Source organism: Scomber scombrus, chromosome 9 (genome assembly GCF_963691925.1).
Source record: "Scomber scombrus chromosome 9, fScoSco1.1, whole genome shotgun sequence".
Taxonomy (NCBI): Eukaryota; Metazoa; Chordata; class Actinopteri; order Scombriformes; family Scombridae; genus Scomber; species Scomber scombrus.
Genome location: NC_084978.1, coordinates 24,848,858 through 24,876,712, shown reverse-complemented (window position 1 = coordinate 24,876,712; position 27,855 = coordinate 24,848,858). Strand labels below are relative to the sequence as shown.

The 27,855-nt window shown below is 38.3% G+C and overlaps 2 protein-coding genes across 2 annotated transcripts; one reads left to right on the top strand and one right to left on the bottom strand.

Annotated features, from left to right (window-relative positions):
* Positions 1 to 1,047: 1,047 nt before the first annotated feature.
* On the bottom strand, positions 1,048 to 9,165 carry aup1 (AUP1 lipid droplet regulating VLDL assembly factor). Its single transcript, XM_062425693.1, has 12 exons — positions 8,880 to 9,165; positions 7,439 to 7,576; positions 6,442 to 6,592; positions 5,592 to 5,779; positions 4,739 to 4,811; positions 4,157 to 4,230; positions 3,708 to 3,774; positions 3,323 to 3,425; positions 3,076 to 3,213; positions 2,747 to 2,886; positions 2,436 to 2,524; positions 1,048 to 1,418 (listed from the first exon to the last, which is right to left on the bottom strand). Exons 1-12 carry the CDS (start codon positions 8,918 to 8,920, stop codon positions 1,373 to 1,375), a joined length of 1,248 nt encoding a protein of 415 aa, XP_062281677.1. The 5' UTR covers positions 8,921 to 9,165; the 3' UTR covers positions 1,048 to 1,372.
* Positions 9,166 to 10,729: 1,564 nt separating this feature from the next.
* Positions 10,730 to 27,312, top strand: LOC133985639 (cathepsin F-like). The gene is made up of 19 exons (XM_062425294.1): positions 10,730 to 11,046; positions 11,763 to 11,873; positions 12,513 to 12,594; positions 13,199 to 13,260; positions 13,404 to 13,476; positions 14,113 to 14,226; positions 14,351 to 14,499; positions 14,624 to 14,720; positions 14,839 to 14,919; positions 15,046 to 15,165; positions 15,466 to 15,530; positions 15,649 to 15,739; positions 16,312 to 16,370; positions 16,582 to 16,644; positions 17,653 to 17,798; positions 24,496 to 24,583; positions 24,690 to 24,798; positions 25,905 to 26,013; positions 26,110 to 27,312. Exons 1-19 carry the CDS (start codon positions 10,801 to 10,803, stop codon positions 26,330 to 26,332), a joined length of 2,088 nt encoding a protein of 695 aa, XP_062281278.1. The 5' UTR covers positions 10,730 to 10,800; the 3' UTR covers positions 26,333 to 27,312.
* Positions 27,313 to 27,855: the final 543 nt, after the last annotated feature.

Here is a 27,855-nt window from a genome sequence, read left to right as displayed (position 1 = left end):
AATGATTTGAATACTCAAAATACTTCCTAAATTCAATCCTGAAAAGTTCACACGGTGATCGAGATGTTGAAAACTTGACTTAAAGATGACATTTCCCAAATAAAACATTTTTGCTTTTGAACCCAGCTGCCGCGTTCAAGTCATACCCCAATTTGTCAACATTATGTCAACATCCACGTCGTAATCACGAGTAGGAAACTGTTTTTCCATCTGCTCTTGGCAATTAAATCACACAAACGAAAATTAATTAATACTGTTCGGTGTAACTACATCTAATGGATATTGTTTTGTATTTATTGTGAATGTATCACACGATAATTAATCTTTCTCTACCGTTCATCCCCTTTGAAATGAACGTGGCAGCTGCTGAGAACTATTTTGCTTCTATAGTGTTTTTTTGTGGAGGTAAGTACGTATCAATTCAAGTTTTAAAAAAAACTTTAGCTATAACCTGGCACCCATAATAAAGCAGACTTTCTTTTTAAACTACATCAGTGGAACATCTGCCCATCAACACCATCCATTCATTCTGCAAATACAAATATTCAATTCAATCCAGTCTCAACTTCATGACACTGTGACCTGTTTCAGTAAAATGCATCAGATTATCAATGTACTTGTTTGACATGCATTTCAATGGACTTTGTAATCTTACATTCACATCATTTAATATACCATTCGAGCATAAACCATTTGTCACTAATATTAGACACTTTTTGGTTCCTTTTGTATATTGATGTACATTTCTCCAAAAACTGGTAAGGACAGTCTCAAGAATCTTCTACAATACTTCTCTGAGGAACTGCTGTGGGTCCTCAGAGGTTCAGTGGCACCAGTAGAGATTTACTCTTAAGCGCCCTCTTATGGCCTGATTTTGATATTTTGTATTTAGGGGGGAAATGCAGGCAAGCATGAATACAAAAATATAAGAGTATAAAATATGACATTCTGACGTAATATGTTTTCTTTGGGATCTTTAAATCAAAGTTTAATAACAAAATAGCAACAGTGACAACACATTTCTTATTTGGAATAATTTCCTGAAAGCAAGGTCAAGCTGAACTTTATTTTCATCAACGAGTCTGGACATTATAAAAATAAATAGATGATTCACAGTCAGTGGATCGTAATACAAATTGTTATCAAAATGATGTATCAGCCAGAATGAAGAATTAAACACATGCATAATCACCGTTCCATCAACTTGTACATATTCTGAATACTTGCCCCCCGTTATTTGCAATTAACAAAATCTGCTTTTCAGCAGAACCTGTCGACAGAATATAAAATCACCGTTTGAATTAGACAGCTATGCAAATTGAATATGCTTCTTTCTGACAAGTGTTTGATGATGGCTTGACCCAAAGTATGTTCAGTGGCTGTCCTCTTGATCCAATCCATGTTTTTCAATGTAGCGCCTGGAAGAGAAAAACAGAAACAAATGTTAATTAAACTTTAAGAAGAGTTTAACTTTAAGTATTTATTTTTATCTATCAGGATTATAAACACAAATGTGGTAGAGACCATTATTGTGATACACACACACTACTTCATTATAGACTGGGTATAAAACCATTCTCTAACTGCTTCTTTATTCATTGTGGTTAAAGCCAGCGCCTTCCAGCACCAAATTAAAATTTAATGACTTGCTTATTGTCTTTGATCAGCGGTTGACTACAGAATTACTTATCTGACCATGGAATAAATAATATTTCTTCTTTATATTTTTATGTGCTGGGCAAGCAGTTTACAGTTTATCAGAGCTCAAGCTGACAGCATCTACAACAACCCTGATGAGAGTAGTGAGATTGAACCAAAAAAGTAAAGTTTGAGTCCGTAAAAACCTAAACTATCAACAAAAGGTGTTATAAGGTTCGAGACACATGAGCAGAACTACAGTCAGGTGTGAAGTTTGTCACTATGAATGACCCCTTTCACATTACACAATTATCTGATCCATTGTTAATATGCAAATATTGATAAGTGCAGCTGTAAAGTTACAGTAGGTATCTGTGTGCAGTGTCGCCTCTGATGTGATGAGGTCACATCTGATCACAAACATTCATGAACCAATTTACTGTCAGATGACATCAGCACACATGGTTCACAACTCTTTCTGCCAAAGTTAAGTTGAGACACTTAAAAGATCTCATGTTCATCAACCCAATTTTCCCTAAGTGAATTGTTCTTTCACTGCTGTTTCAGAGACAGTCTGGACAAATCTATATGGTCTCAAGTTAGTTAGACAGGTGTACTCTGCATAGGACTTCTGCAGCTTTAACAGTATGTGGAATCAGTATCCAGCGACAGACACAACCCTATCAATTAATTCAAAGTAATCCAAATGAATATAGAAAAACTGTAGCAGAAGATATCAACATGAACTGAAGAGACATGGAGCATTTTCAGCAGTGCTAACAGTAAGAAAATCTCACCGTCTTGCAAAATTGTACAGCGCGTCTTTCCTCTCTTGGAGAGACAAATGTCGGTCAGTTGGTGATTTCCCAAAAGATTTGGCAGCAGGCTGTGGAGGACAGAAAAGGGAGTTATACATTTTGATAAAAAACAAAACAACTTTGATAGATTGCATCTGGATGCAAATGAGCATTTGATGTGCGACGATATGCAGCAGCTGTACAAGAATTCACAACATTTAAATGCTTATATACACAACTTTTAATTCCCCAGAAATCAAATAGAGAATATGAGCTCAGACACGGCAGCCTGTAAAATCAAAGAGTCAAACCTTCAGGGTAGGAGCAGAACCAGAGGAATAGGAGCTGTTCATAGAGGACCCGAATGCTGACGTCCCGGTAGCTTCCATTGGCATTTCCTCCTTGTTCTCCAGCAGATTTGTTATGGTGGTGTCAACACAATTGGTTTTTGCTGTACAAAATAAAGACACAGCTCTTAAGTCCAAAGAAATTAAGACCATATTCAAGTTGTTATGGTTGCATTACAAATTATGAGGAGGTGACCCCGTTTCAGGTTAGAATGGACAGGGCAGATGATGGTAGAGCGGGAAGAGCAGAGTAAACAACTGAAATGTAAACATGCGGTGACACTGTGTCTCACCTAAGTCCTTTGTGATGACATTCAGTGGGACATGAGGCAGCACGTCCATCACCTGTTGGGCCATCTTAGCAATCCTATGGTCATCCGTTCCCAGGCTCTGGACCATGAAGCCAAGTCCAATAGAGCCTGGTCTGACAGCTAAAGTGAGGAACACAACAGCTGATATCCCAACAAACTTCAAATATAATCTGCTGAATCTTCACCAGACACAGAATCAGATGTGTTGGGTGATTATTGACTTTCTCACCTGTAGATGTTTGTGGTACGACGTGTCTTTTCCTCTTGATGTGCTCTGCTTTATCGGCTTTGGTGATCTTTGTAGCGACCAAGCCGAGTTCACAGGCTAGCAGCTGAAAACAAGGACACAATAATTATTTTATTTGGTGTGCAGCAATAAGGTGAATCATTTCTAAAAATATCTTTGTGTGGTCAAAAGAAACTGCAGCATAAATGGAATAAAGGAGATATGGCTGGACAGAATATCTTAATAACTAGATCATGTTATTAAACTCAAGGAACTGCTTTAATTTCCTAATTTGCAATACTGTTTGGCATTTACTCCTTCGTATTTGTTTTACCTTTTAGCATTTGAGCTGTTATGAATCTACTCAACTGGCAAACATTATTTTTACCTCCTGGACTTTGTTGGCAAACTCCTGAGTGGACTCGCCATCTTGTCTGGAAACTGTCGGGAGCCAACTGGGTCGCAACGGGAAAAAAACAAAAAGAAAATAATTATGCGATGTCAGGAAATAATAACGACAACAATTATGGCCGGAGAAATTAACAGGAGAGACTTTCCCAGAGAGGAAAAGCAACTAAGTTTTAAATAGTATTTATGGGTGAAGGGGGCGATAGTTGTGCTTATTAAATCAACTTTACTGGCTGGAGAAGACGAGCCTGGAGTTGTTGGAAGTGTTTTTAATCAGTCTTTGCTTTTCCAGGTGCATTCAGTAGCTTTGAGGACCTAGTTTCTGTAACTGGTATCTCCGTTTACAAGAGAAGCTCTGTGAAACATCATGAATCGACTTTTTAAAAAAAGCTGTAGGTGAAAGAAATAATGATACAAATTATTTAGTACCTTACATGATACACTGTACATGGGGCAAAAAATGTCCACAAAAGCTCCATCAGCCAGCTGGAATCTGGTGTGCTCTGCGGATGTGGAAAACACAACACAGTCAAAGGTACTGTTATATTACAAGTAAGCGCTCAGAGAGGATATGAACAATATTAGCTTTGGTGCGTCATCCAAACAATTAAAAAATATATCCAGCCTGATTATAAAAGCCTAACATTACCCACAGCTGCACGCTAACACGAGTCTGCATTATTCTTTGCTCCAAGTGGTGAAATGGCAGGATCAGATTTACACAGCTCACACTAATCTGCTTCCTGCTGCTTCTGGGAAATTTCACTTCATTCGTTTTGTAATGATTTTCCATAGCGGCGGTGAAATAGTTACATGGTTTAAAATGTCGTTACTAAGCGAGTTCTAGTTTATTGTCATCTGTAATGGAAACACAGGAACATAGAAATGTTTGTACCACGGGTCTCTCTGGAGATCTCTTCTGCTTGTGTAAGACTAAGATATTCAGGATGCAAACAGAGAATGCTGTAAATACAGAATTAAGTCTATATTGTCTAATTGAAAGGACATTACCAAAGCGATCAATGGTCTGGTCACCCGTAAGGCCACAGGTTGAATGGAATCTGTCAGTGATAATGGCCAGGAGCTGAGAGGGAAAAAATACAAGAAATACTTTAGCTGGTGAGTCTGTGTGCTGAGAACAAATTATGTTGGACACTTGAAATCTGATTTTGTTTACTGAAGACAAATCAATTCTGCACATATGTCAGGTTAACACTGTGAGTCAGGAAGCAAACATCCAGGCAGCAGCTGTGGTGGCTTTGCACATGACAACAGTCTGTGTAGTTCTGGTCTGATTTAGTCGTGTTTAGTGTGCAGGGGGTGGGGGGGTGGGGGGGAGTATTGCAATATTCTCGATTTCATTATGAAGCAACCTCATTCTTTGAGGTTTCAGTGCATCTCCGGGAGAATTGAGCTGAAGATACACTGCGCTTGGTTTTGAGACACGCAGATTAACAACAGAAAGGACTTCATTCGCAGCTGTTTTCATTTCCCTTGCACTGATTTCCCCACAGTGCTGTAGAGGCAAATTAGTAGAGAACAATCAACTGCCAATGTATTTCTCTATCTCAAAGTGCTGTGGAAGATGGATCTGGAGCTGGCAACTTTTATATTGCTGTTTCTTTTTAAAACTAAAGTTATGAGTATAAGGCCAAAACACCATTTCCTTGTCCAAAGATACGACAATTGACTGGTTTAGGTATTGGAGTTACATGTGAAAAACCCCCAGAACAAGCTAAAGAAAACTGGCGTTTGACTGAGAATTGATGGGTTAAACTTCCTGCCAGTGATGCATGAATGATTCCTGCTCAATAATATTAACTGTGCTGTCCTCAGTGACAAGAGTTCTTATGTTTGGACACACCTGAACTTGAGCAGGCCAGCGCGGCCATTTGTGGTGTCCTCCTCAGGGAACAGGAGCAAAGGTGGGGTGCCTTCAGTGGAGCAGTACCTCTGAAGAGACTCTCCTATCGCTCCCTGGCCAGATGCTGAATGGATCTCCATGAAACCTCTGGCCCAACACACAAAGCCTGTGGAGCCCTCTAGCTGAGGCTAATGAGCAGAAAGAGACAGAGGAAGCTCACCAAACACTGCGCTCACTGTGTTCAACAGTAACAAACAATGCATGTTGCACTGGCAAAAAAAAAAAAAAAAGACATATGAAAACCAGTTTCACCTCTGAGAGATAGTCAGATAGCCTTGCAGACACTTAGCAATTAACTTCAACATGCTTTCATGCACCAGTGCGCACACCGTCTCCTCCGCAAACGTCCATGTGCCATCTGCAGCCTTTGATGTTTCATTACAAAAACTTGACGCACTTTCATCCCTGCAGTTTCACAAGGAGAGCTGTCACAGTGCTTCAAAAGTAACACTGACATATAGGTGAGAAGATCCTTTCTTTTCATGTTTTAGATGTATGCGTCAGTTCATTTATTAACACTCAAAAGGAAAACTACAGTAATGAGCATTTTTTTATAGGGTTAAATGATGAATATGAATACTGTAATAAATTAAGAGTTTATTTGCAGTTTTCAGCAAATGTTTAAATGTTTTGGATGTACGAAGCATGTCTACGTTTGCATGGTGTATGCTGATAGGTGCTAACTGGTGCAGAAAGCATGAAGGACTTACAACTGACAGATGACCAAAATAGTCGAAACCTACTGCGTAACATGGTTTAACCGAGGAACAAAATACTGTAGGGCACTCACAGTACTGCAGGGGGTCAGGAGGTTGATTACGTTGTGATCGAACTCTGTCACATGATTGCATATGTACAGCTTGGTATTTTTGTCTCTGGAGCGAGGGTTCTTCTGTCTCACATGCATCCCCAGGACTGAGCACATCACCCTCACAATAAATCTAACAGGAGAAGACAGAAACACAAGTGACAGGTGAGTTTTCAATGATTTACAGCGCTGAAGGATGACTGCAGCGACATCATACCCTCAATGCACCTTTATTTGAACATAGAAACGACAGTTCATAGAAGGCCACAGTGTAACAAACACACCATATCAAACATATTGAGCAACCATTTGCCTTTATGGTAGTTCATGGGGTGGAAGGATTTAATGTGGTCATTATAGTTTTGAAAGGCAGCCATGCAGCAATTATTTTTTACAGCTGCTAATGTAAAAAGTGTTCAACACTGTTAAAGCTGACAGTGAACATTTTTTAAAATTGTGTAATTGTTTATTATTCAATATTGAAGATATTTAACCTTCTCTCAAATCTGTGTTTAAAAGCAGCTTTCAGTCTTTGATATCAGGACATTTAGTAAGATAAGAGACTTTACTTATTTCCCATATAGATAAAATATGCAAAATACAATTATGCTTTCCTTTTTCATTCTTCTTACTTTTTTGAACATATATGAATATGCTGTTTTGGCCTGTTGTTTCTAAAACATAAACATTCAGTTTATTAGGAACACCAAACTAAACCTAATGCAATCTAACACATCAGTCCTGCAACAAACCCCACCTTAATAAAGGTTACAGAGTTCAGTTGTAGTTTAGAGAGGAGTGGATTCAACTTTATGGTCATTTTGGAGGTTGTAGTTTGTGGTGGTGTCTGATTGTGTTTCTGATATTCTGTCCATCCCATTTATATCATTGAAGGTATATTAAAAGAGCAATGCTTGATTCATATGATTTATTTATCATCTCAGATTCACAGAGAAAGTAGACTTGAATATAAACTTACCTTCTAACAAAACTTTCTGGAAGTGCACAGCTGACCAGGAACACATGAACACCGATAAAAATCCGAATTAACATCAAACAAATGCCAACTGGAAAGTAAACCGTCAACAGCAAGAGAATAAGCGCATCTTTGGGAAACCTGTGCAAAAAAAGAGAGAAAAGGTTAAAAGTTATACAGACTGAAATTAATGAGATTTTAACAAATCACATGAATCACAGGGACTTTACAAACTAAATGAGGAAAAAAAATCTAAACATACAGTATGCCATGCACTACAACTAGGTTAACTATCACTGTTCAGTATCAGCCATGTTACATTATCTAATAATAATGATTCTTTTTTTAAAGTGATATAAGATGAAATGTGTCACACTCAGGATTCAGTTTATTTGTATTCAATAAAAACCTCCACACACTACTTATGATTAAAGTATGTAATAGTATCAGTTTAAGAGAACCCCTCTACGTCGTACAGTATGACTTTAGGTTTCACATTCAACCACAGCGCCCTTTCAGTTCCTCCACTTTATTACACGTGTCACAACATGATTAACTCAGCAATTATACTCTACAGACACCTCAGATTGCTTTTTAATGAGAACATCTGACATGCCCCCAAATCATCTCTGTTGAGTCCCAAAAACCAACATCATAATCAATACTGCAGCACCTACAGGCCTAATGTCCCACCTGTATTAACACATATGTATTGTTGACAGTAAATGATCGAGGCACTTTTCACATCTGACCTTCTTTGCAAAGTTATTAGCACCACACACAGAGAGAGATGTGTGTGTGTGTTGTGCTAATAACTTTAGCTACGATGTTATGTCAGCCTGCTTTACAGAACATTATCATTTCTCTATACTCGTATATATTGGAAAAAAAAAGAGCAATAGTGCACTTGACAACATTTAAATAAATTTAACAAACAAAAACTAGAAACTACATATAAAATATATTAAGAAAGTTTCAGGAACAAAAAATAAAGAAATTATATAAACAACAGACGTATATAAGTCTTAAAATAGCGGCAGAGGTAAACATGAGGAAGTGCATTGAGTTCTGGCAGCGGGTCGTTATATTGTTAAAGTGACTGATGCAGCAATTTAAACAAGATAAAGTCTTTCAGATAACTTCAGTATCTTAAGTGTACAATGTCAAGTTCAACAGTCATCTGAGGTGAGCTTGCTCGACGTGTACATTAAAGTAGAATTACATAAGGCTGCATGATAAAGGTTAGCAGAAACCTTAATGCCGTTCAGCCAATAACACTCATTCCTTCGTGAAGCTACTGTTAGCAAGGTTAGCTGACGTTAAATGCTACTGAGGTTATTCCGGGTTATTCACAGCGTTTAATGAGCCCACAGGATAAAACTGTGGCTAATTAGCGTTAGCTAAAGGTTAACTGGGTAGCTTAGCAGTACATTAGCTGACTTACCGACGAAAGTCAAACATGTCTTCAGCCCCCCGAGTCTCCATGTCTGCCCGCCGCTGCTATGACTGCAACAACAACCTGCTCCCTAAAAATAAACTAGTCATAACGTTTCACCACGACAAATGTGTCATTTGGTGGGTAAACTGCCAGCTAAGGTTAGCGTTACGTTACTGTTTCGCAGAGGAGAGAGTGAGATTGACTAAAAAGGCCGGTTTGAGACAATGTAGAAGCAAGTTTAAAATATTAGCTTAGCAGTTGTCAACAAATGTTCCGTTCTGCTTCCTCTTCTTCTTCTGTGAGCTTTAATGGCGACTCAGCGACTGGTGAATCAGGTTATAAGTGCACTACCTCCACCTACTGACTGGAGTGTGGAACAATGGATTGGCTTGAAAAAAATAATTAAATTCTCCTTAGTATTCCGGTTACTCTTAATTAAACAGAAACTGCACTAAAGTGCAGTTAAATTATTTTTATGTGTAAACATGTTGTCCAATAAAGGTGATTCTGACTCTGATCTGCAGCTGTGTAAGATAACCAAAAGACCATTAAAGCCAGTCAGGCTCAACTCTGTGTACTCTCATAATAAGAAAGAATATGAGTGCTCACAGGACGGTATGTGTCTCCCTCTGGTGGTGATAATTGAGAACAAGAAATACTTTATTAATGCTCAGGGAAATTAAAGCGTCACACACAACAATAGAATAAAATAAAATACAAACTTAAATATTAAATAGAAAAGTTTATTATTATTATTATTATTATTATTATTATTATTATACATAGGGCAATAATTAAACATGTAGTATAAAATAAAATGAGAGTAGTGAGATAGATTTAAACAAAAATGTTGTTATCCATTGTGCAATTTTATATGCATTATGTACAAATATCCTGTTGACACATGCACATCAGTTCATTGCATCAATTGGCATATGTCAGTAAAAAACTACCCAAATTACACAGTTACTGGCTTTAATTACAGTTTTCACGGTTCCTGTGAGAACTGTCTGTCTCCCTTGATAAACTTACCAATCAGAGCAAATTCTGCCTTGTTACTTATTAGTTTCTTGCTCCCATGCCTTGTGAAATAGTATGCTAAAAATCATTACTTTATAAACGCAGGTATTACACAGGTATTACAGTATTTCTAATGCCTACTTGTCCAGAGGAATATACTTTATTATTGTGTGTTGTGGGCTGTAATGTGTTCTTTCCAGTGTGTCAGTCACAAACTGCGTTATTATAGGCTACTATCTACATACTGATCTGGAGTTTATTTTTTCAGCCATCTATGAGTGGGTGCCTATATCTCATCAGAAATCAGAATAGCAAAGAGAAGGTTCACAGTCGTTTTGCTCAAGAAGTCTTTGAGCATCTTTAAATGTATGGGCTGGTGATAGTCTGTCTCTTGTATCTCCGTCTTCTTCCAGTTAAACACATTATTACTTCCGTTGTGTTCAGCACTAGCCAATACAAATAAAGTGTCTTGAATACTTATAATTTAAAAAAAAAAAAATATATATATATATATATATATATGTATATATATATATATATATATATATATATATATATATATATATATATATATATATATATATATATATATATATATAGGTTATCCAGTTGCCACCGATGTACTACTGGTAATTACAATGTTCTATTAACTAGTAATTACAGGTAGCGTATGATAATGTGGGTGTATGTAGCAGTGTGTGGGTGTTAACTACGCTTCTTGAACACACCCCGCTCTTTATAATAACTGACTCCTCCCACAGGATCATCCTAGACTTGTTTAACAACAACACTGTATCGTATAACCGCAGCTGTGTATTCTATCGATTTTTCTAGTAGAAAAACAAACATCTCTCTATTTAAGTGAGTTCAGACGGGACAGCAGCCTCTTTTCTTTTTGAAGCACATCATGGTGCTCGGATATAGTCCACTAATCCTGGGGCTGCTGGCCTTAGCCGCCGGTCTGGGCTCGGTGCTGGGACTAGGTGAAGACCTGGACCGTCCTTTGTTTGGGCCTCCCGGTTCTCCTATTCGGCTACAGGAGACAGACTCAGGCCTGAAGAAGGCTCTGCAGTTCGCCGAGGAGCGCTACAACCGGGGCTCCAACGCTCTGCACCTCCGCAAAGTCAGCCGGGTCGTCTCCGCAACCAAACAGGTAGAGTTAGTAAAAAAATGGTGTCTTAATGTGTCATGCTTGTGTATTCACAGCACTGTGTCGACTCATGTTGTCATAACAGACTGGTTTTAATGCGCAGTACTGGTTACACAACTGTTTAATGTATTGTTATGGAGCAGTATGCGCTCAGCTCTTTGTAAACAACAGTGCGGCTGAGTCAAGCTAGCGACATTAAGCAACACAGACCGGAAACACGGCGAGTTACCTTCAGAATAACAGCACCAAATACAATACTCCCTGCAGTAAATATTCACTTGGGCGCAAACATGAAACTCTTCACACATTTTTTATGAAATGACTGATTCATTTTGGCACTTTTGTCTGCCCAGTAAGATTTAAAACAGAATCGGCCTCTCAATAGCCTATGTTCACGATTTCATCATGACCGGAAGTCATTCTACTGACTCCAGCGGGCTTGACACTGCGTCCTCCTGGCCTCAGAGTTGTACTGTCTTTTTTTAGCGCATCCATCTGCACTGTATGGCCTGCTGCCACCAGCAAAAAGAAGCATCCAGATACTACAACACAGACAATACACACTCTGTACACACTCTCTCACAAGCTTAGATCGACTAAATGTCACTCAAATATGAAGGGCCACTTGTGTACTAGACCGCAGCATAACATGTATCAAAGATTTGTTGTTTGTCAATTAAAATTCACAAGTGTATGTGTGTATTTTTGTCTGTTTTCAGTTGGTTAAAGGGATCCGCTACACTATAACAGTGGAACTGAGTAATACCCAGTGCAAGAAAACTTCCATGCTCAAGACATGTGACTTCTATCCCGAGATACACAAACTCAAGGTATGTGTGTGTGTGTGTGTGAGAGAGAGAGAGAGATGAAGAAATAGATAGAATGAAGGTCAAAGTCATGGTTTTCAGAGTTCACCAAGAAGTATGTGATGTACCAAAATGGGAATGTGCTTGCATGTGTATCGATTTATTATTGCAGCAAAGTGGTTCTGCTTGTTCAGCAGGATCTCACCAGTCATCTGATCTCGTGATTTGAGTCTGACTTGTAGCTACCCTAAGCAGGCACATGCACACACTCATGCATACAGAGCACTGAAACATGCACAAGGGTTTTTTTTGTTTGTTTTATTGTTACCCTACTTTTAGTCTTTACAGTGAAAACTTGTTCCTGGTCTTAAAAACTGCAGCCTAATCCTAGAGGGGTAAAGCTCTTAATGGAGCAGCTTGACCCTTAAAGCTCCATATAGACAGAAGTAACTGTGTGTCTGATTTTGTTTGCTCTGTATCACGTTAAAAGACACGATTCCTCTTTTTAAATCAATTTCCAACACACTGAATATGTATTGTATATGACAATAACATGTTAATACATGCATTATAATAAAGAACAATCTCTGTTCTCTCTGTGTGTGTGTGTGTGTGTGTGTGTGTGTGTGTGTGTGTGTGTGTGTGTGTGTGTGTGTTTGTTAGACGGAGGTGTGTTTGTTTGAAGTGTGGGACATTCCCTGGCAGGGAACTACAACTCTGCTGAGACAGAAGTGCCAACCTAAAGGTTAGTCAGCAGCCAATCAGATCAATTATTCATCATCGAAGACTCCTGGCATTTCCTTTGGTCAAAGTATAGACCACTGGATGATTGTATTCAATGTTGTGTCTGTGTGTTTTCATTGTTAACATGTGACGCTTTGCTTTCTCTTTAATAGTGGCACTATCTTACACGATCACATCGGCCCCATAAAACTAGTTGAAACAATGACCAATCAGAAAATAATCTTTAAAATGCACTTTTACATCATAATTATAAAGACAGAGACTCAGATAATAAAAGTAGTATTTGATAGTTAGTTCATGTTACCTTCAATTTAACCTGAACTTTGTTTGAATCACCATGTAAATGTTCATGTTTCTCTTAATCTCTACCACTTCAGTATTTTTTTTTACCAGTTTGAATTTAACGTAAGTTCTATATTTTTGCTCTCTGTACATGTAAAATTTTACAACTGTCAGCAGAACCTATTTGAGGCTCCTCTCTGTTTACACACATTTCTGTTTATCTCACCCTAATATCAGATTTGCACTGGCCTTTTGAACAAATACACATACAGTAGGATTTATGTACATTGACACTTATGCTACACACTCTCCTTTCTTATCAGTCGAATCTGAAGTCAAAGAGACCAACCAGGTTGAAGACTTATCCACCAGCCAGCCTCTGGAGGTGAATATCATGTCATGTTTAAATCAGTAACAGCACAGACAACTAATCTGTTGATGTTTGTTGAGTAAACTGCAATCAATAATCAAGTGAGGATAAGGCTTGTGTCGTTGATTCTGTTTATCTGCCTGCTCTTTATCTGTTAGGAGTCTGTGGAGCTTCTGGGTCAGTTTAAAGAGTTCATGGTGAGATACAACAAGGTCTACAGCAGCCAGGAGGGTGAGTGCCTGACACACATACACACATAAATATATATAGTGCACATGCCAACCACAGCGGTTACATTGTGTGTCAGCTTCCTGCCTTACTCTCAAACCCTTTATGTACTCAGAGGCTACTCATAGCAACAGTAAAGCCCTTTATCCCAAATAAAAGCCTAAACACAAGTCTTCAAAACATATTGAGATAATTTTGTGATTTTGACTAATTTTGGATCAGTTTAGTGTTTTAATGTTAAAATACTCATGTCTGGGGAGGGTATAGGTCAGGAGAACCAACCTTTCACTGTATTTTTTCTTGTCAAACACAGGTCTAACTAACTACATCAATAACTGATGCAGTACATTGAAATAATTAGTAGAAAAAAGCCATAATTTCTGTTACCAGCTCCCCCTGTAATTCCAGCTATTAGTCATAATATCTACTGGAAAAAAATCTATAAATCTGATTTATTTGGGAACCAAAAAATCAGCTTTATGAGCAAGAAAACTGCAAAACAAAACATCTACTTACTCAGTGTAATTTGTTCTGAATGTCACATCAAATTAAAAAAAAAAATATATACAAGGCAGTTCAATTTGGTTTTGATTGTGATTTTATTTCTAAAATGTGTTTATTTGGTCTTTGACTCTGTAGAGGCAGACCGTCGTTTGCGCATCTTCCACGAGAACCTGAAGACTGCAGAGAAGATCCAGTCTGTGGATCAGGGCTCAGCAGAGTACGGTGTCACCAAGTTCAGTGACCTAACTGGTGTGTAGACATTTCACCACAGTCACCAATGAGGAAATGCATTTCACGCACTTCGTGTGTTTTGTCAGCTTTTCTTCTTGAGTAACACAAAAAGTCTGATTGTTTTCCTTCTGCTTTTCTCCAGAGGAAGAGTTTCGCTCTACATACCTGAACCAACTACTGAGCCAATGGACTCTTCACCAACCAATGAAACCGGCCTCTCCTGCCCGAGGCCCCGCCCCTGCCAGCTGGGATTGGCGAGAACATGGAGCTGTCAGTCCTGTTAAGAACCAGGTACCAACAAGCAGAGTTAGGACAGTCACTCTTAATAGCATGTCACTAATGAGTAATTGATACCTTCTACCTGCTTAATGCTGATTACAATGTGTGTGTGTGTGTGTTACTTTCTTTCTTTCAGGGTATGTGTGGCTCTTGCTGGGCGTTTTCTGTGACAGGCAACATTGAAGGCCAGTGGTTTCTGAAAAATGGATCACTGCTGTCATTGTCTGAACAAGGTAACATACACACTAATCTGTGTGTAATAATCCAATAACTTTCTCCTGTAGAATTATAATGCTTATAGCTGTCGATCAAAGCAGTGATGTGATTGGTTCATCGGTTTGTCCCTCGCAGAGCTGGTCGACTGTGATGGGCTGGACCAGGCGTGCAAAGGCGGCCTGCCATCAAATGCTTATGAAGCCATTGAGAAGCTGGGTAAGAAAGAAATGGGTGAAGGACAAGTGATGTGTACAACCATTTTGACTGAAATCTTTATTTTAAATGAACATTGACTCTGCAAGCTGTAATCTTCTAATCTTCATTCCCCTCATGTGGTTGAAGGTGGTCTGGAGTCAGAGGCGGACTACTCGTACACTGGGCTCAAGCAGAAGTGTGACTTCACCAGCAGGAAGGTGGCCGCCTACATCAACAGCTCTGTGGAGCTGTCCAAAGATGAGAAAGGTGAGTGGGCACACTGAAAAGCTAGTAGATGGAGAAGAAAGGAGGAAAAAATGCTGATAATGCATCGACAAAAAATCATACGAAAATAAACACAAGTTTTATTTTAACACTGAAAATGACAAGACCCTAATTTGATCCCATGTACAAAGAGCAATGACAAAACTCCAACGAAGCATCATTTTTCATTTAAAAAACAATTACATTAAATGGCGTTAATGCTACAAGGGTGTTTCAATTTGAGAGGTGTATACATACTAAACATGCACTTATTGGTGGCATTTTAATTTTTGTCTCCCTCAGAAATTGCAGCTTGGCTGGCTGAGAATGGACCAATCTCTGTTGCTCTGAATGCCTTTGCCATGCAGGTAAGCAGTTGATCCCTGTCATCATCTCTGTATAATTTATACATGCAGAGATAGCAGTAGTTTTCTAATTTTCTCATTAATTACCATATTTAACTCATTTTTCTTTGCCTTTCTGTAGTTTTACAGGAAGGGTGTGTCTCATCCCCTGAAGATCTTTTGCAACTCGTGGATGATCGACCATGCTGTGCTGATGGTTGGATATGGAGACCGTAAGTGATATTTATCCCCCGTTGGAGTCCTATTTTTACACCTGTGAAGCAAAGCCAATATAACACTGCATACTGTTTGCCGTCAAAACAACAAGCATATCAGCATAAAAGTCAAAAGTCAACAACAAACTCAACAAATCATTGTTTTTGTGAATCAAGAAGGGCATTTTTGATATTTTGCACATTGGACATGTATTGGAATGGGGAGGAATAAGAAACAATATCTTTTGATACATTATATCCATCCTGCATGCATCATTACCACCCCCAACAGTACCTATGCTCCTAGTGCACCATACTAGCATTTCTCTAAAATATTAAACCGTTTCAAGCAAGAGAAGAAACTCACTGCACCTCAGTAAATTGTTTGATTTTGTTTGTACAGCTACTCAAAGAAATATACAATCCAAAGTGTCCATAACAATACTTCACTGCAGATGGCTATTGCCTTGATACTGTGCAGAGCCTATTAAAGTTAATTACTGTGAATATATAGCAATATATGCAAATAATATTTGACTTAAGCACAGCAGTAGACTGTAGTGTGAGTTCCTCTTTTTGTGTCTTTTCAGGTAAAGGTGTCCCATTCTGGGCCATCAAAAACAGCTGGGGGGAGGATTATGGAGAGCAGGTAAGACAGCCCCACCTGCTAACAGGCTTCCCACTGAGTGTTTCAAATTGAAACAATGCCTTGAGAGTTTTGGAAAATAACACCTGTACAGTCTTCATTAATCAACTATCACAGCCCTGCAAAGTTTCAGGTGTCTTTGACTTATTTGTAATGTTCCACAGTGTGTGGCCACTGTATGTGTTTTGACTATTTATGTCTCTCTCTCATGCAGGGTTACTACTACCTATACAGGGGGTCCAATGCGTGTGGGATCAACAAGATGTGCTCATCTGCTGTAGTCAACTAAACCACCAACACCACATATTTACACATACATACACACACACACACACACACACACACACACACACACACACACACACACACACACACACACACACATACCAACACCAGCTGACCCCACTTTTACTCTACTTACATATACATTTGATCCAGAGTGCATGAAGATCATTGTCAGACACATAAAAAACAGCCGCCCTGTTGTTTCTTTTCCGTTAAGCCAGACTAGTGTTTCACTTTCCATACCTCACATCACATCTCTGACAATCTACCAAAAACATGCCAGCTCTAATAAAGCTAGTTTTACTGAACTACTGAAATTTGATAATAATTTAAAAGTAGATTTTATATTTGCAATTCATTCCGTTAGTCCTGCAAGTCATGATGATTGCCTATTAGATAGCATTGGTTTTAAGTTAAGTCATCCTTCCTCACTGAGCCCATATCTGATTAAAAAGAATATGCTTATCATAGTTAAACTGCTGTCTTGTCAGTTTTCTCTGTTTTGTTACCAGTGTTTGTGTTAATGTTATGCAGTACTTAAGATGGGGTTTTTGACAGATGGGGATTTTACCTTATTGGTTTGCACATGACTACATAACTGCAACAAACTGCAATAAATTAAGTGTGAATAAAAAAGTGCGTAATCCTATTCTTTGTTTTTTGTGTTCTTTTCTTCACTCGAGTATTACATAAACAATTTAAATCACAAACATTAAATCATGTGGAATTTCCATTATTGGGATAATCATGAATATCATGTCACATGATTGACTTAAAAAACCTGTGTAGCCCACTAATAATGTACAGTGCCAATCATTACCTGATTACAACCCGAGCATGAAAGTCCCTGGAACTGAAAGTGTGAGAAACCTCTTGTTTTTGTAAAGATTATTATAATAATTACTATTATTTTATTATTAGTAGTAATAGTAGTAGTAGTTTTCCTCTACCTCAACCCATTTTTTAGTGGCTTGGAGTGTTGGGTGTTGGTGCGTTCCAGTTGTACTCAGAAGTCGGAATTTCCGAGTTCCCAGTCGGTAATTTCAACTGGAATGCCCCCGAGATCGGATCTCCGACTCAGAAAATCGGACATACCCCACCACCCTTAACCTCAAAATCCAAGATGTTCCACCCAGTGCATCAACAGTGTGAATGCTGTAGTAATATGTAGTAATGCTGTAGTAATGCTGTGTATATAAATATATACACAGCACTGTCCAACTTCTATCTGTGGAAATGTTGCTATACTGTTTGTATGCGTAAAATGCAGTGGCAAAATGTAAAGTTTTAAGTATTTGCTTCATCAACATTTAAATTCTAGATATTACAATGCCATTTTGTGTTTTGATAACAATGGTCTACAAGAGGAACTGGTGAGAATGACCTTTCTCTTAGTTTGTAGTATATTCAATAATATCTACGGTAGCTTGCCTGTATGTTTGATTGTATGTTTGATTCTATTGAATGTAATGGAAGGTATACAAGTTCATTATTATGTTCATATTACATTTTAAAGAATAGCATACTGTGCATAATTTGTCAGCACTATCTCTACCATGAAAGCAGTAGATCAGTATCCCAGCCTCTGTTGCTGTTCAGTTCAAAACAGTCATCATTTATATTTCTGTTAAACTGTTCTTCTGTGTAGTATTCACTCTGTGTGTTGATGTAGACATTACTCTCCAGCTTCTTTCAACTCAGACTCATTTCAGAACAATCTCCAAAATCAGGCATTTCATCTCCCCGTCTGACTTAGAAAGAGTCAGCCATGCACTGATAACATCCAGACTGGACTAATTTAATTCAATCTACTTAGGCATCTCTCAAGCTACCAATACCCACTCACAACAGATCCAGAATGCTGCTGCCTGGTTATTAACAATGTCCAAGAAACAAGACCACATCACCCTCATCCTTGCATCCTTCCAATGGTTCCCCGTTCATTACAGGATAACATTCAAAATTCTCATAATTGTCTATAAATCCCTCCATGGTCTCACCCCTACATATACCTCAGAACTTCTCACCTCTTACAACACCAACAGACCCCTCAGATCCTCCCAACATAGCATGTTAACAGTTCTCCATTCATGGAGAAAAAAGGCGCTGAAACAACCTGCCGGATGCCGTTTGATTGGCTGAGTCTGTTGATACTTTTAAGATGCATCTAAAGACTCACTGTTATTCTTTTGCTTTCAATTGTGTTTAATCTGTTTTTATTTGTTCGGATATCTTTGGATTTTAGATTTGTGCATAAACTTTGTTCTATTTTAATTTTGCTCCTTTTGTGGTTCTATGCAAACACGTGCCTGCCTTTGTGAAGCACTTTGGAGCAAAATCTGTTTGATTTTTAAAGTGAAAGTGATGCAAGTCAGGTCATGACCTTCATTGAGTTGAGTGATGTCTGCATATCAGTGACAATCAAAGATTTTGTTACATGTGATGACCCCTAGTGGTAATACAGTATATACAGACTAAAAAGCATTGGACCTAGGAACCATCATGTAGCACTCCATATGGAATGTCCATTCTTGGTGAGGAGACGCTTTGAATTTCAGCAAAAAGTTTTAATCTGATAGTTAAGACTTAAAAAGGCCTTGGATATTAAATCGTCCCCCAAATCTTCAAACCTCACCCTTTCTGCACATACGCACATCCGAAACACATCCCTTGTCGCTACGTTCATTCCTCACAACAGACATTTTGGCTTTCTGCATATTCATTCATCCCCCAAATTTTCAATCATCACCCCTCCCACACATCCAAACCAAAACCACATCCCAAGCCACAACATTCATCCCTCACAACTGGCCTTCCTGCCTTCTGCAGATTCATTCATCCCACAAATATTGGATCCTCACCCTTCCACACATCTGAACATCCAAACCACATCCCACACCACAACATTAATTCCTCACAACAGACATTTTGGCTTTCTGCATTTTTATTCATCCCCCACATCTTCAAACCTCACCCCTTCAACACATCCCAACCATATCCCACACAAAACTATTCATCCCTCACAAAAGCCCTCATAGCTTCAATCCTCACCCCTCCCTAACATCCTAATATACGAACCACAACGCACCCCCCACAATACCTACCGTTAGGAAAACCAGCGTGGAAGCCAACGTGACCTCCATGTTTTGCTGTTGCTTGGAATGAGCTGGTCAGCCACAGCCCGGATTCTGTTGGCTTGCTCCTCAGGATTTTCTGTAAGCATAAAGATTGGTTTGTTGAGGTGCTCAATTGCCTTGTTTTTTTGCTGCACCTGAATGTTGAGTATACTGTCTTTATTTCAGAGTTCTTCTTCCTGCAAACCAGCTTTGATTTGCTCATCTGCAAATGTGCCATTTTGTATTGTGTATTCTTTGACCACCGTAAGTTCACCGTGTTGGGCCATATTTTGTTGAATCAGTGACTCACGCTTTTGTTTCATTTGATTATACTTGTACTCATTTTCCATTTTTATTATATTACACTGAACATTTTTCAGCCCCTGAGCTTTTCTGTTGTCTCATGGCTTCATCTTCATTACACAACCTTGTCTTGACTTCCTTCAGTTCTTGTTCCAGGGCCTTGTTTTGTTGTTTTATAAACATGTTTTCTCGACTCATTTCAGTGTAGTTACGTTTGAGTTCTTCCAGAACATTTTTCAGCTGCTCAGCTTGTTATTGATTAGCCATATTTTGTTTACTCATGGCTTCCTCTTTATTACACAACCTTTTCTTGACTTCTTGCACTTCTTGATCCAGGGCCTTGTTTTGTTGTTGCATAATCGTCTTTTCTTGACTCACTATTAATTGTAGTTGGATTCGAGTTCTTCCAGACAGTTTTTTCAGCCCCTGAGCTTGCTCTTGATGAGCAGCTTGTTGTGGCCTCATGTCTTCATCATCATTACACAATCTTGTCTTGACTTCCTGAAGTTCTTGTTCCAGGGCCTTGTTTGTTATTTCATAAACATGTTTTCTTGACTCATTTCATTGTAATTGCGTTCAAAGTTTTGGAGCTTACCTCCCACAAATAGCACTGTGGCTGCATAGTTTTGGCTGTTTGACAGGCCATATCACCTCTATCCAGCCTTGCTCTGACTCCAGGTCTTCCCTGCAGATAACTATATTTTTTACATTCCTGTAGACATGCTGTATGATGGATATATGTTGTTCTCTCACAGTACAAACATTGTGAATATTAATGAGACGTACATTATTGGTATCTTCTGGCATCTGGGTGGTAAATTCAAATTGACACAGCAGTACAATGGGAAAAAAGTAGCAGTGATAAACTAAAATATATACAGTAAACAATCTGTGTAAATAAATCTACAATATATAAATGTGCAATATGCAGAAGTTCCTTAGATTATATATGTGTGCAATGTTCCTGGTAGTACTAGTAAGTACAGCATCAGTCTTGTTTAGCAGGAGTGGGAGGTACTGGGAATAAATGAGCCTAATATTTATTATAACTTTGTAAAGCTTCACCATCTTATTAACTATCTTGACATTGTCTGTAAGTTGTACAAGCACTGCCTTTACAGATGTTGAAGTCCATAACACATGTGAGGACAACAGCAGCGAGAAGTAAGGTGCTATAATGTTCGATTATTATTTTTAGTATTGGCCTGATATTGGCTATATTTATTGGTTAGATCACAAGGTGTGATGGGCATGCTTGCTAAGTTAATACATTTAAGCCAAGAAAAAAGTAGGCTCGTTCTCAAATTGAATTCAATTTGAAATTGTTGATGATAAAAACATTTCCTCCAGCCTCCAGTTCACCATAATGATGCTCCATTACAACCAACAGCAGGAGTATGACAGTCTGGTCAGAACACAGATAATGCATAAATTAATGTAATACACAACCATTGTTAATAATATTAATTTCTGGGTTTTCTTATTTAGAGAAATTGACTCCTACATGTTAGTAGCTAACTGGCTACACACATTGTGGTAAAAAATAATCATTTTTATGAAGAGCATCTTGATCTGTTGCACCACCATGTGCCCCTCCTAATTTGACATGTCCTGTGTTTTTCTATGAAAATGTGTGAATGTATGTTTTTTGGTTTTTGGTATCTGTGTATGTACAATGCCCGATATTTCTCTGATGCATCTGATATTGTCACTTGTGTTCTGAATAAACTTCATACATTCAACTAAGATCAACAGAACATAGTGATGTGTTCTTCATCTTTATTCATCATCAAAGTGAACACCACTCGACCTGCAGTTTCATCTCCAACAAACATGCTTGCAGTAGATGAACTACAAGGTGTCAGAGTGAGACACGTTTCTTACTACAACTTAGAATTCTGAGCTTGGTAGTTTATGGTGCAATACACTGTTTTGATCAAGGAGCTTCATGATTAAGCCAAGGGAGAAGGTATATGTTATTTCTCTATCAAACAGCACCGAATAAAACAAAGTTGACTGGGCATTGAAAAAGACCTCAACCTTTTTACTGAAAACTGATTATGACTAGACTTGATACCATTAGCTGGATAACGGGGGAGATTAATTTCCTGTTAATGATATAATTAATAGCCTGTATAATTAATAGCCTATAATGGGAAAGTAATGCAACTGTACTAATTTCCTTTTTGGTGCAGAATGGATTGTGTCATTTTGATGCTCTGCTTCTGCGTATTTTTTCTGGAAGTAAGCAAACATGTAACCTAGAGGTTTTTCATAAAGCCCAAAGGCTGTTTGAACTCACCTCTCTGTTTCCAAACTAAGGGTTACAACAGCACATGGAAATTCCTCAACTTCTCAACATGCATTTTTTGTAAAATCAGGTGGCCACAACATCCCTAGCAAAATGACTTATTGTAAATCTAGGTATAAAAGGCATATTCAAAGCTAAAGGAATATGATCACAAATGAATACCAAGTGTTAATAATCATTGAGCCATATTTTGAGGTTGGGTAGATTGAGGTTACTTAAAAACACATAGGGTTATTGGCACATGCCAAACAGGGACTTACAAATTAAGCTCAGTCAGATTTCATGTAACAGATATTCCATCCCATGCATGTAAACAGTTAGTCTAGTAGAGAGTAATTGGGTTGAACAGATAATTTGATAGCAACCTGCATGTAATGATAATCACTGTGTATAGGCCTACCTCCAGAATCAGTGAAATACAAAATGAATCATGATTAAATGAAGGGAGAGTCTTACTTGATGGGGAATCAATGCCTCAACCTTTCCAGAAAACTACTAACCAGTCCTCAGATTTGTTACTAATATAGTTGAAGACAATAACTGTGATAAAATGTGGTACTGGATAATACCTAGTAGATTGACTTGTACAGTTCACAGTATTGTTCAGACTTTTTTCCTAATCTTTGATTTTTGCTGAAATATTGGATCATTTGACATTTATTGAAATGAAACCATGTGAGAAGGGAAAAATCACTATTTGGTGGAGCTGTTCTCATAGACATCTGAAATGTGACCCTGACTACACACTGCTTTTTGTAAGACGTCAAAAGCCACAAAGGTTGGAAAACACTGGTTTCATCTTAAACACTGTTGTATTTTAAAAGCTTTTTAATTATCCAATGTGTCAAATCTTCATCTAAAGCTGCCAAATAAATGTAGTTGAGTAGAAAGAACAATATTACCCTCTGAAATGTAGTAGAGTTGAAGTATAAAGTAGCATCACATGGAAATACTGAAGTAAAGTACAAATACTTCAAAATTATACTTGAGTAGCTCTTTAGTAAATGTACTTAGTTACCTTCCACCACTGCGTACAACTATAGTGACCTACATGAAGAGTGAGTTGAAAATAATTTAACTTCATGAACATACATTGCTATACTTGTGGTTGGGCCCTAAATTGGTAGTTTGCCTTTAGTAGTATTTAGTATTTAGTCATAAATTGAAAAATAAAACGTTGAAACTCTAGGAAAAGCATCTCATATATCTGTGTCACTTCGTGTTGCATGTCAGAAAAGGCACGGCATTGAATGCTAGTGATCTTGAATGCAGCTCAGACTGTGAAAGAGAGAGAAAAGAAACTCCATATCCCATAATGCAAAGTACTGAGTGGAAGAACTAGACTAATAAAAATCAGTTTTATACAGTATTTAGTTACTGATGTTGTCAGACAACAAATATGAATATATGTTGACTTGACTGATGATATGAAATATTCAGTGTGTTGCTAAGTCTTCGTAACGTCTATTAAACTCACAGCTTTAAAAGGAAAGGCGTAGATTACGTCACACCGGAAGTGTAGCCTACCAGTTGCTGTCGTCAGAAAACAGGAGCGCATGTGGTCCCACTTCACTGAAAATAGAAGTGAAAACTCAACTCAACGCGTCTTTCATTTAAAGTAATTTACAGCTGTCGGCAAATACAGAAGAGACAATATCTGTCTTTACTTCAAGGTAGTTATATAAGTTGCTAACGTGGCTGAGCGTGGAGATACGTTTTGACGTAGCTAACGTTAGCTAAGTCAGCTATTTGATGAACATTTTAGGAAAGAAGGAAAACTACTATTTGCTAACGTTTCTAACTAACTAAGGGAAGGGGGTGTGATTTGCTGAAGGTTAAAACCACAAATAAAATCAGCCAGGTGGCAAAGGTTTTATTAAAGTGCCATATCTGGAAACTTGTATGAGTTTAGCACGTTCGACACGTAATGTAATGTGATTAATCTCCTGGTTATGTTTATTATCTCGTATTGTTTGTTGACCACAGCCGACCTTTTTAGTTTAACAGCACTTTGACCATACACCCTCTTTTCTCCTCTTCTCTCCCTCTCCTCTGTCATATTCTATCTTCTTCTTTCCACAGCTGGCGAAGGAAAGTGAAACTCACCGTTTATAATGTCACAGGCTACCAAACGCAAACATGTTGTCAAGGAGGTTCTTGGAGACTTTGTCACGCCCACAGAGAACCAGCAGATTGTGAAGGTTAGACATGAATACACTGCACTGGATTCAACATGTTTACATCACTTACTCACATCACCATATTCTGCGAGACGTTTTTCAGACTCTCCATCCTTTAACTCTGCAGGTTATCGGTAGCCGTGGTAACAACCTCCACGAGACAATCACGGCTCAGGGTGAGACCTTCCTGGTGAGCATGCCCACCAAGTTCCGCAAGAACATCTGGATCAAAAGAGGTAAGTGATGAACGTAGTACTCATTTAAACAATTTCATCATACTAACAATGCATTGACTTCCAGTGGAGGGCATCTTATTTGCATATTCATCACAGAGTAAAGTGCATTTGCAGGGTATTATTGGTGTAAAATGTAATATCCATTCCTCCTCCTTTTATAAAACAAACTAAATGCTTTAAAATCAGATAAAATGCTTCACTTAATATATTATATTGTTATCAACACTGATAAAGTACCCATCAGTCATATCAGCTTGAACTGAGTCAGTACATCTTTTTCACACAAGCCTTGTAGTGCTGATAGTATTGATTAGATTTTCATATGAATGCTGCCGACAGCCTCGATGATTTATTTTATCACAATCACGTTAAGGTCTTTTCAAATTGCTCTAATGCCTCATCATTTAGTGACATCCCTTACTCAGTTGCTGATTTTGGTGTGTAGTGTCTCCTACCATGATCTGAAGGATGGTAATAAGGCGTACAACTAAAATGTGTAACTTTTACTGCTTATTAAAGTTGTTTATGGCACAACAATATAGATGACTTCTTTTATTATGTCTAATCATTTCTATCTGCCCATCCTGTTTTTCAAGCTGGTTGTAGTAGCAGTGGCCTCAGTGTGGTGCTGCAGTGAGAACTGCTTTGGTTTTGCAGGAGAGTTGTAACGTTTATGCTGCACACAAGATGGCACCATTTAGATTACTGCAGACAGGAATTAAGCATAGCTCCGGACTGAGAATAAGGAAACATGTGGCAACATTTCACTCAGAGAAATGCCTTAACGTCAATATCATGATATGTAGTTGGGTACATCTGACTTTTGTAGATGTCAAACACTGAAACAGTCTCTGTAGTGATGTGTACAGCTTGATGGTGGAACCTTTTTATTTGATACAGGTGCTTAAATGCACTGCAAAAGTACAATGAGTCAGATATCCTTTAATGGACCTACTTATATATTCTCCAGCAAAGTATTTCCCCAAGAGATACTTTTGGTGAAGCTCTAGCATCAAAAGTACTGACTGAAAGGAAGGTCCAAATTTTTCTGCATTTGTAATGACCATATTTATTTTTCTGATTAACATTTGTTGTCTCATCTAAAGGTGACTATGTGATTGTGGATCCTATTGAGGAAGGAGAGAAGGTGAAGGCAGAGATTAGCTTCATTCTCTACAAAGATCACATTCAGTACCTGCAAAAACAACAGCTCTGGTGGGTAGAGACACAATAGAAGCAGACGCATACATGACACCCAGCATCATTTAGTCAAGAATAAGTGAGACTATTGTGATTTTTGTCTCCCTCCAGGCCAGAAAGCTTCAAGGAGGAGCAGCAAGCTCAGGACACAACAAACAAACGGCAAGACAAGGATGAGAAAGACGAGGCAGAGGACGTTAGCGATTCAGAGGACGATGAGAGCGATCTGTTTGTGAACACCAACCGCTGTAACTACCAGTACATCGAGAGTGAGGAGGAGGACAGCGAGGATGAAGACGAGGACGAAGAGAAAAGGACAGAAAATGGTTCATAGTGGGATTGTGAGGGCACGGACAATCAAGAGAGAAAGAGAGATGTGAAAATCATCTGACAGTTTGCTCTCCTGAGCTGCTGTTATCACTGACTGATTTGATGATGTTCACAGTCGTTCACTGTGATGTAAGAGCTTCCTCTGAAGTTCATATGTGACAGCCAGTTGGGGACATTAAACAGCTGGGCTCATTCTTTAAAGAGGAGGGGGCAGTGTGTGACTCCCATGCTGGACTTGGACTTAATAGAGCAAAATATGTCAATTTTGTAAGATTGATTTCAAGAAATCTGTAATGTTGACTGAAATTGAATAAGAAGTTAGTGATTTTCATGTCAAATTTAAATTCTGTTGGAAAATGTCCACTTTTTCCCTCAATTTTCTACTACAAGCTACAAACTAAGATAGCATTGACTTCCAGTGGAACCATAACAGTTAAACTTTAGATCTTCCTTGCATATTCATCATAGAGTAAAGTGCATTTGCAGGGTATTATTGATGTAAAATGTAATATCCATTTCTCCTCCTTTTATAAAACAAACTAAATGTTTTAAAATCAGATAAAATGCATCACTTAATATATTATATTGTTATCAACACTGATAAAATACCCATCTGTCATATCTGATTGTAGTGTCCGGTATTGAGAGATTCCTACAGAAATCCGGGGCGTGGCTACAATTAATACAGCCGTTCCAGTATAACCAGTACTTTGAAAGACTCAGCTGGAACTTGCGGAGTTGGCACAACCTTTTCACACAAGCCTTGTAGTGCTGATAGTATTGATTAGATTTTCAAATGAATGCTACCGACAGCCTCAATGATTTATTTTGTCAAAAGGTCTTTTCAAATTGCTCTAATGCCTCATCACTTAGTGACATTCCTTACTCAGTTGCTGATTTTGATGTGTTATGCACATTTTTGAGCTGTGAAAACATGACTTGTATACATTAAATCTTGCTGTCTTCCAAGAATGTACACGTGAACAGGAAGTTCTGTTTTCATTTCCACATACTTAGAGTTTTTTAGCTAACATATACAGAACATAACTTAATATAAGATTTCTTCTTTAAAACTTCTATGTTGCACACAGCTGTTTTAATGTACCGTAAAAACCGATGCATAAGACACACCTCACTTTTAAATGAAAAATAAATCGTGTTTATGGTGCGTCTTATACACCGGTGTCCTATACTGTACAGCAGTAAAATGCAGAGAGGTTGAATCTGGATATGATTATAGGTATGTAAAAGGCCGTCCACGCTAACAACAACTATAAATATAATGATGTGAGCATCCACGCGTATGACCTGTAAACAGCAGTATCAAGCACGTGCTGCACGCTTAAGCGGTGTCAACAGCTATTGAAAATAGATAGGCTTCTGATGAGCCGTTACTGCTGTATGTTGTACAGAAACATGCAAAATAAACACTGGTGGGTGCTGATTCAGTGTGTTAATAGGAAGTATTTTTGGACACTAGTTCTAGATAGCAGATGTTGAAGCGCGATATGCAAAACCACACGGATG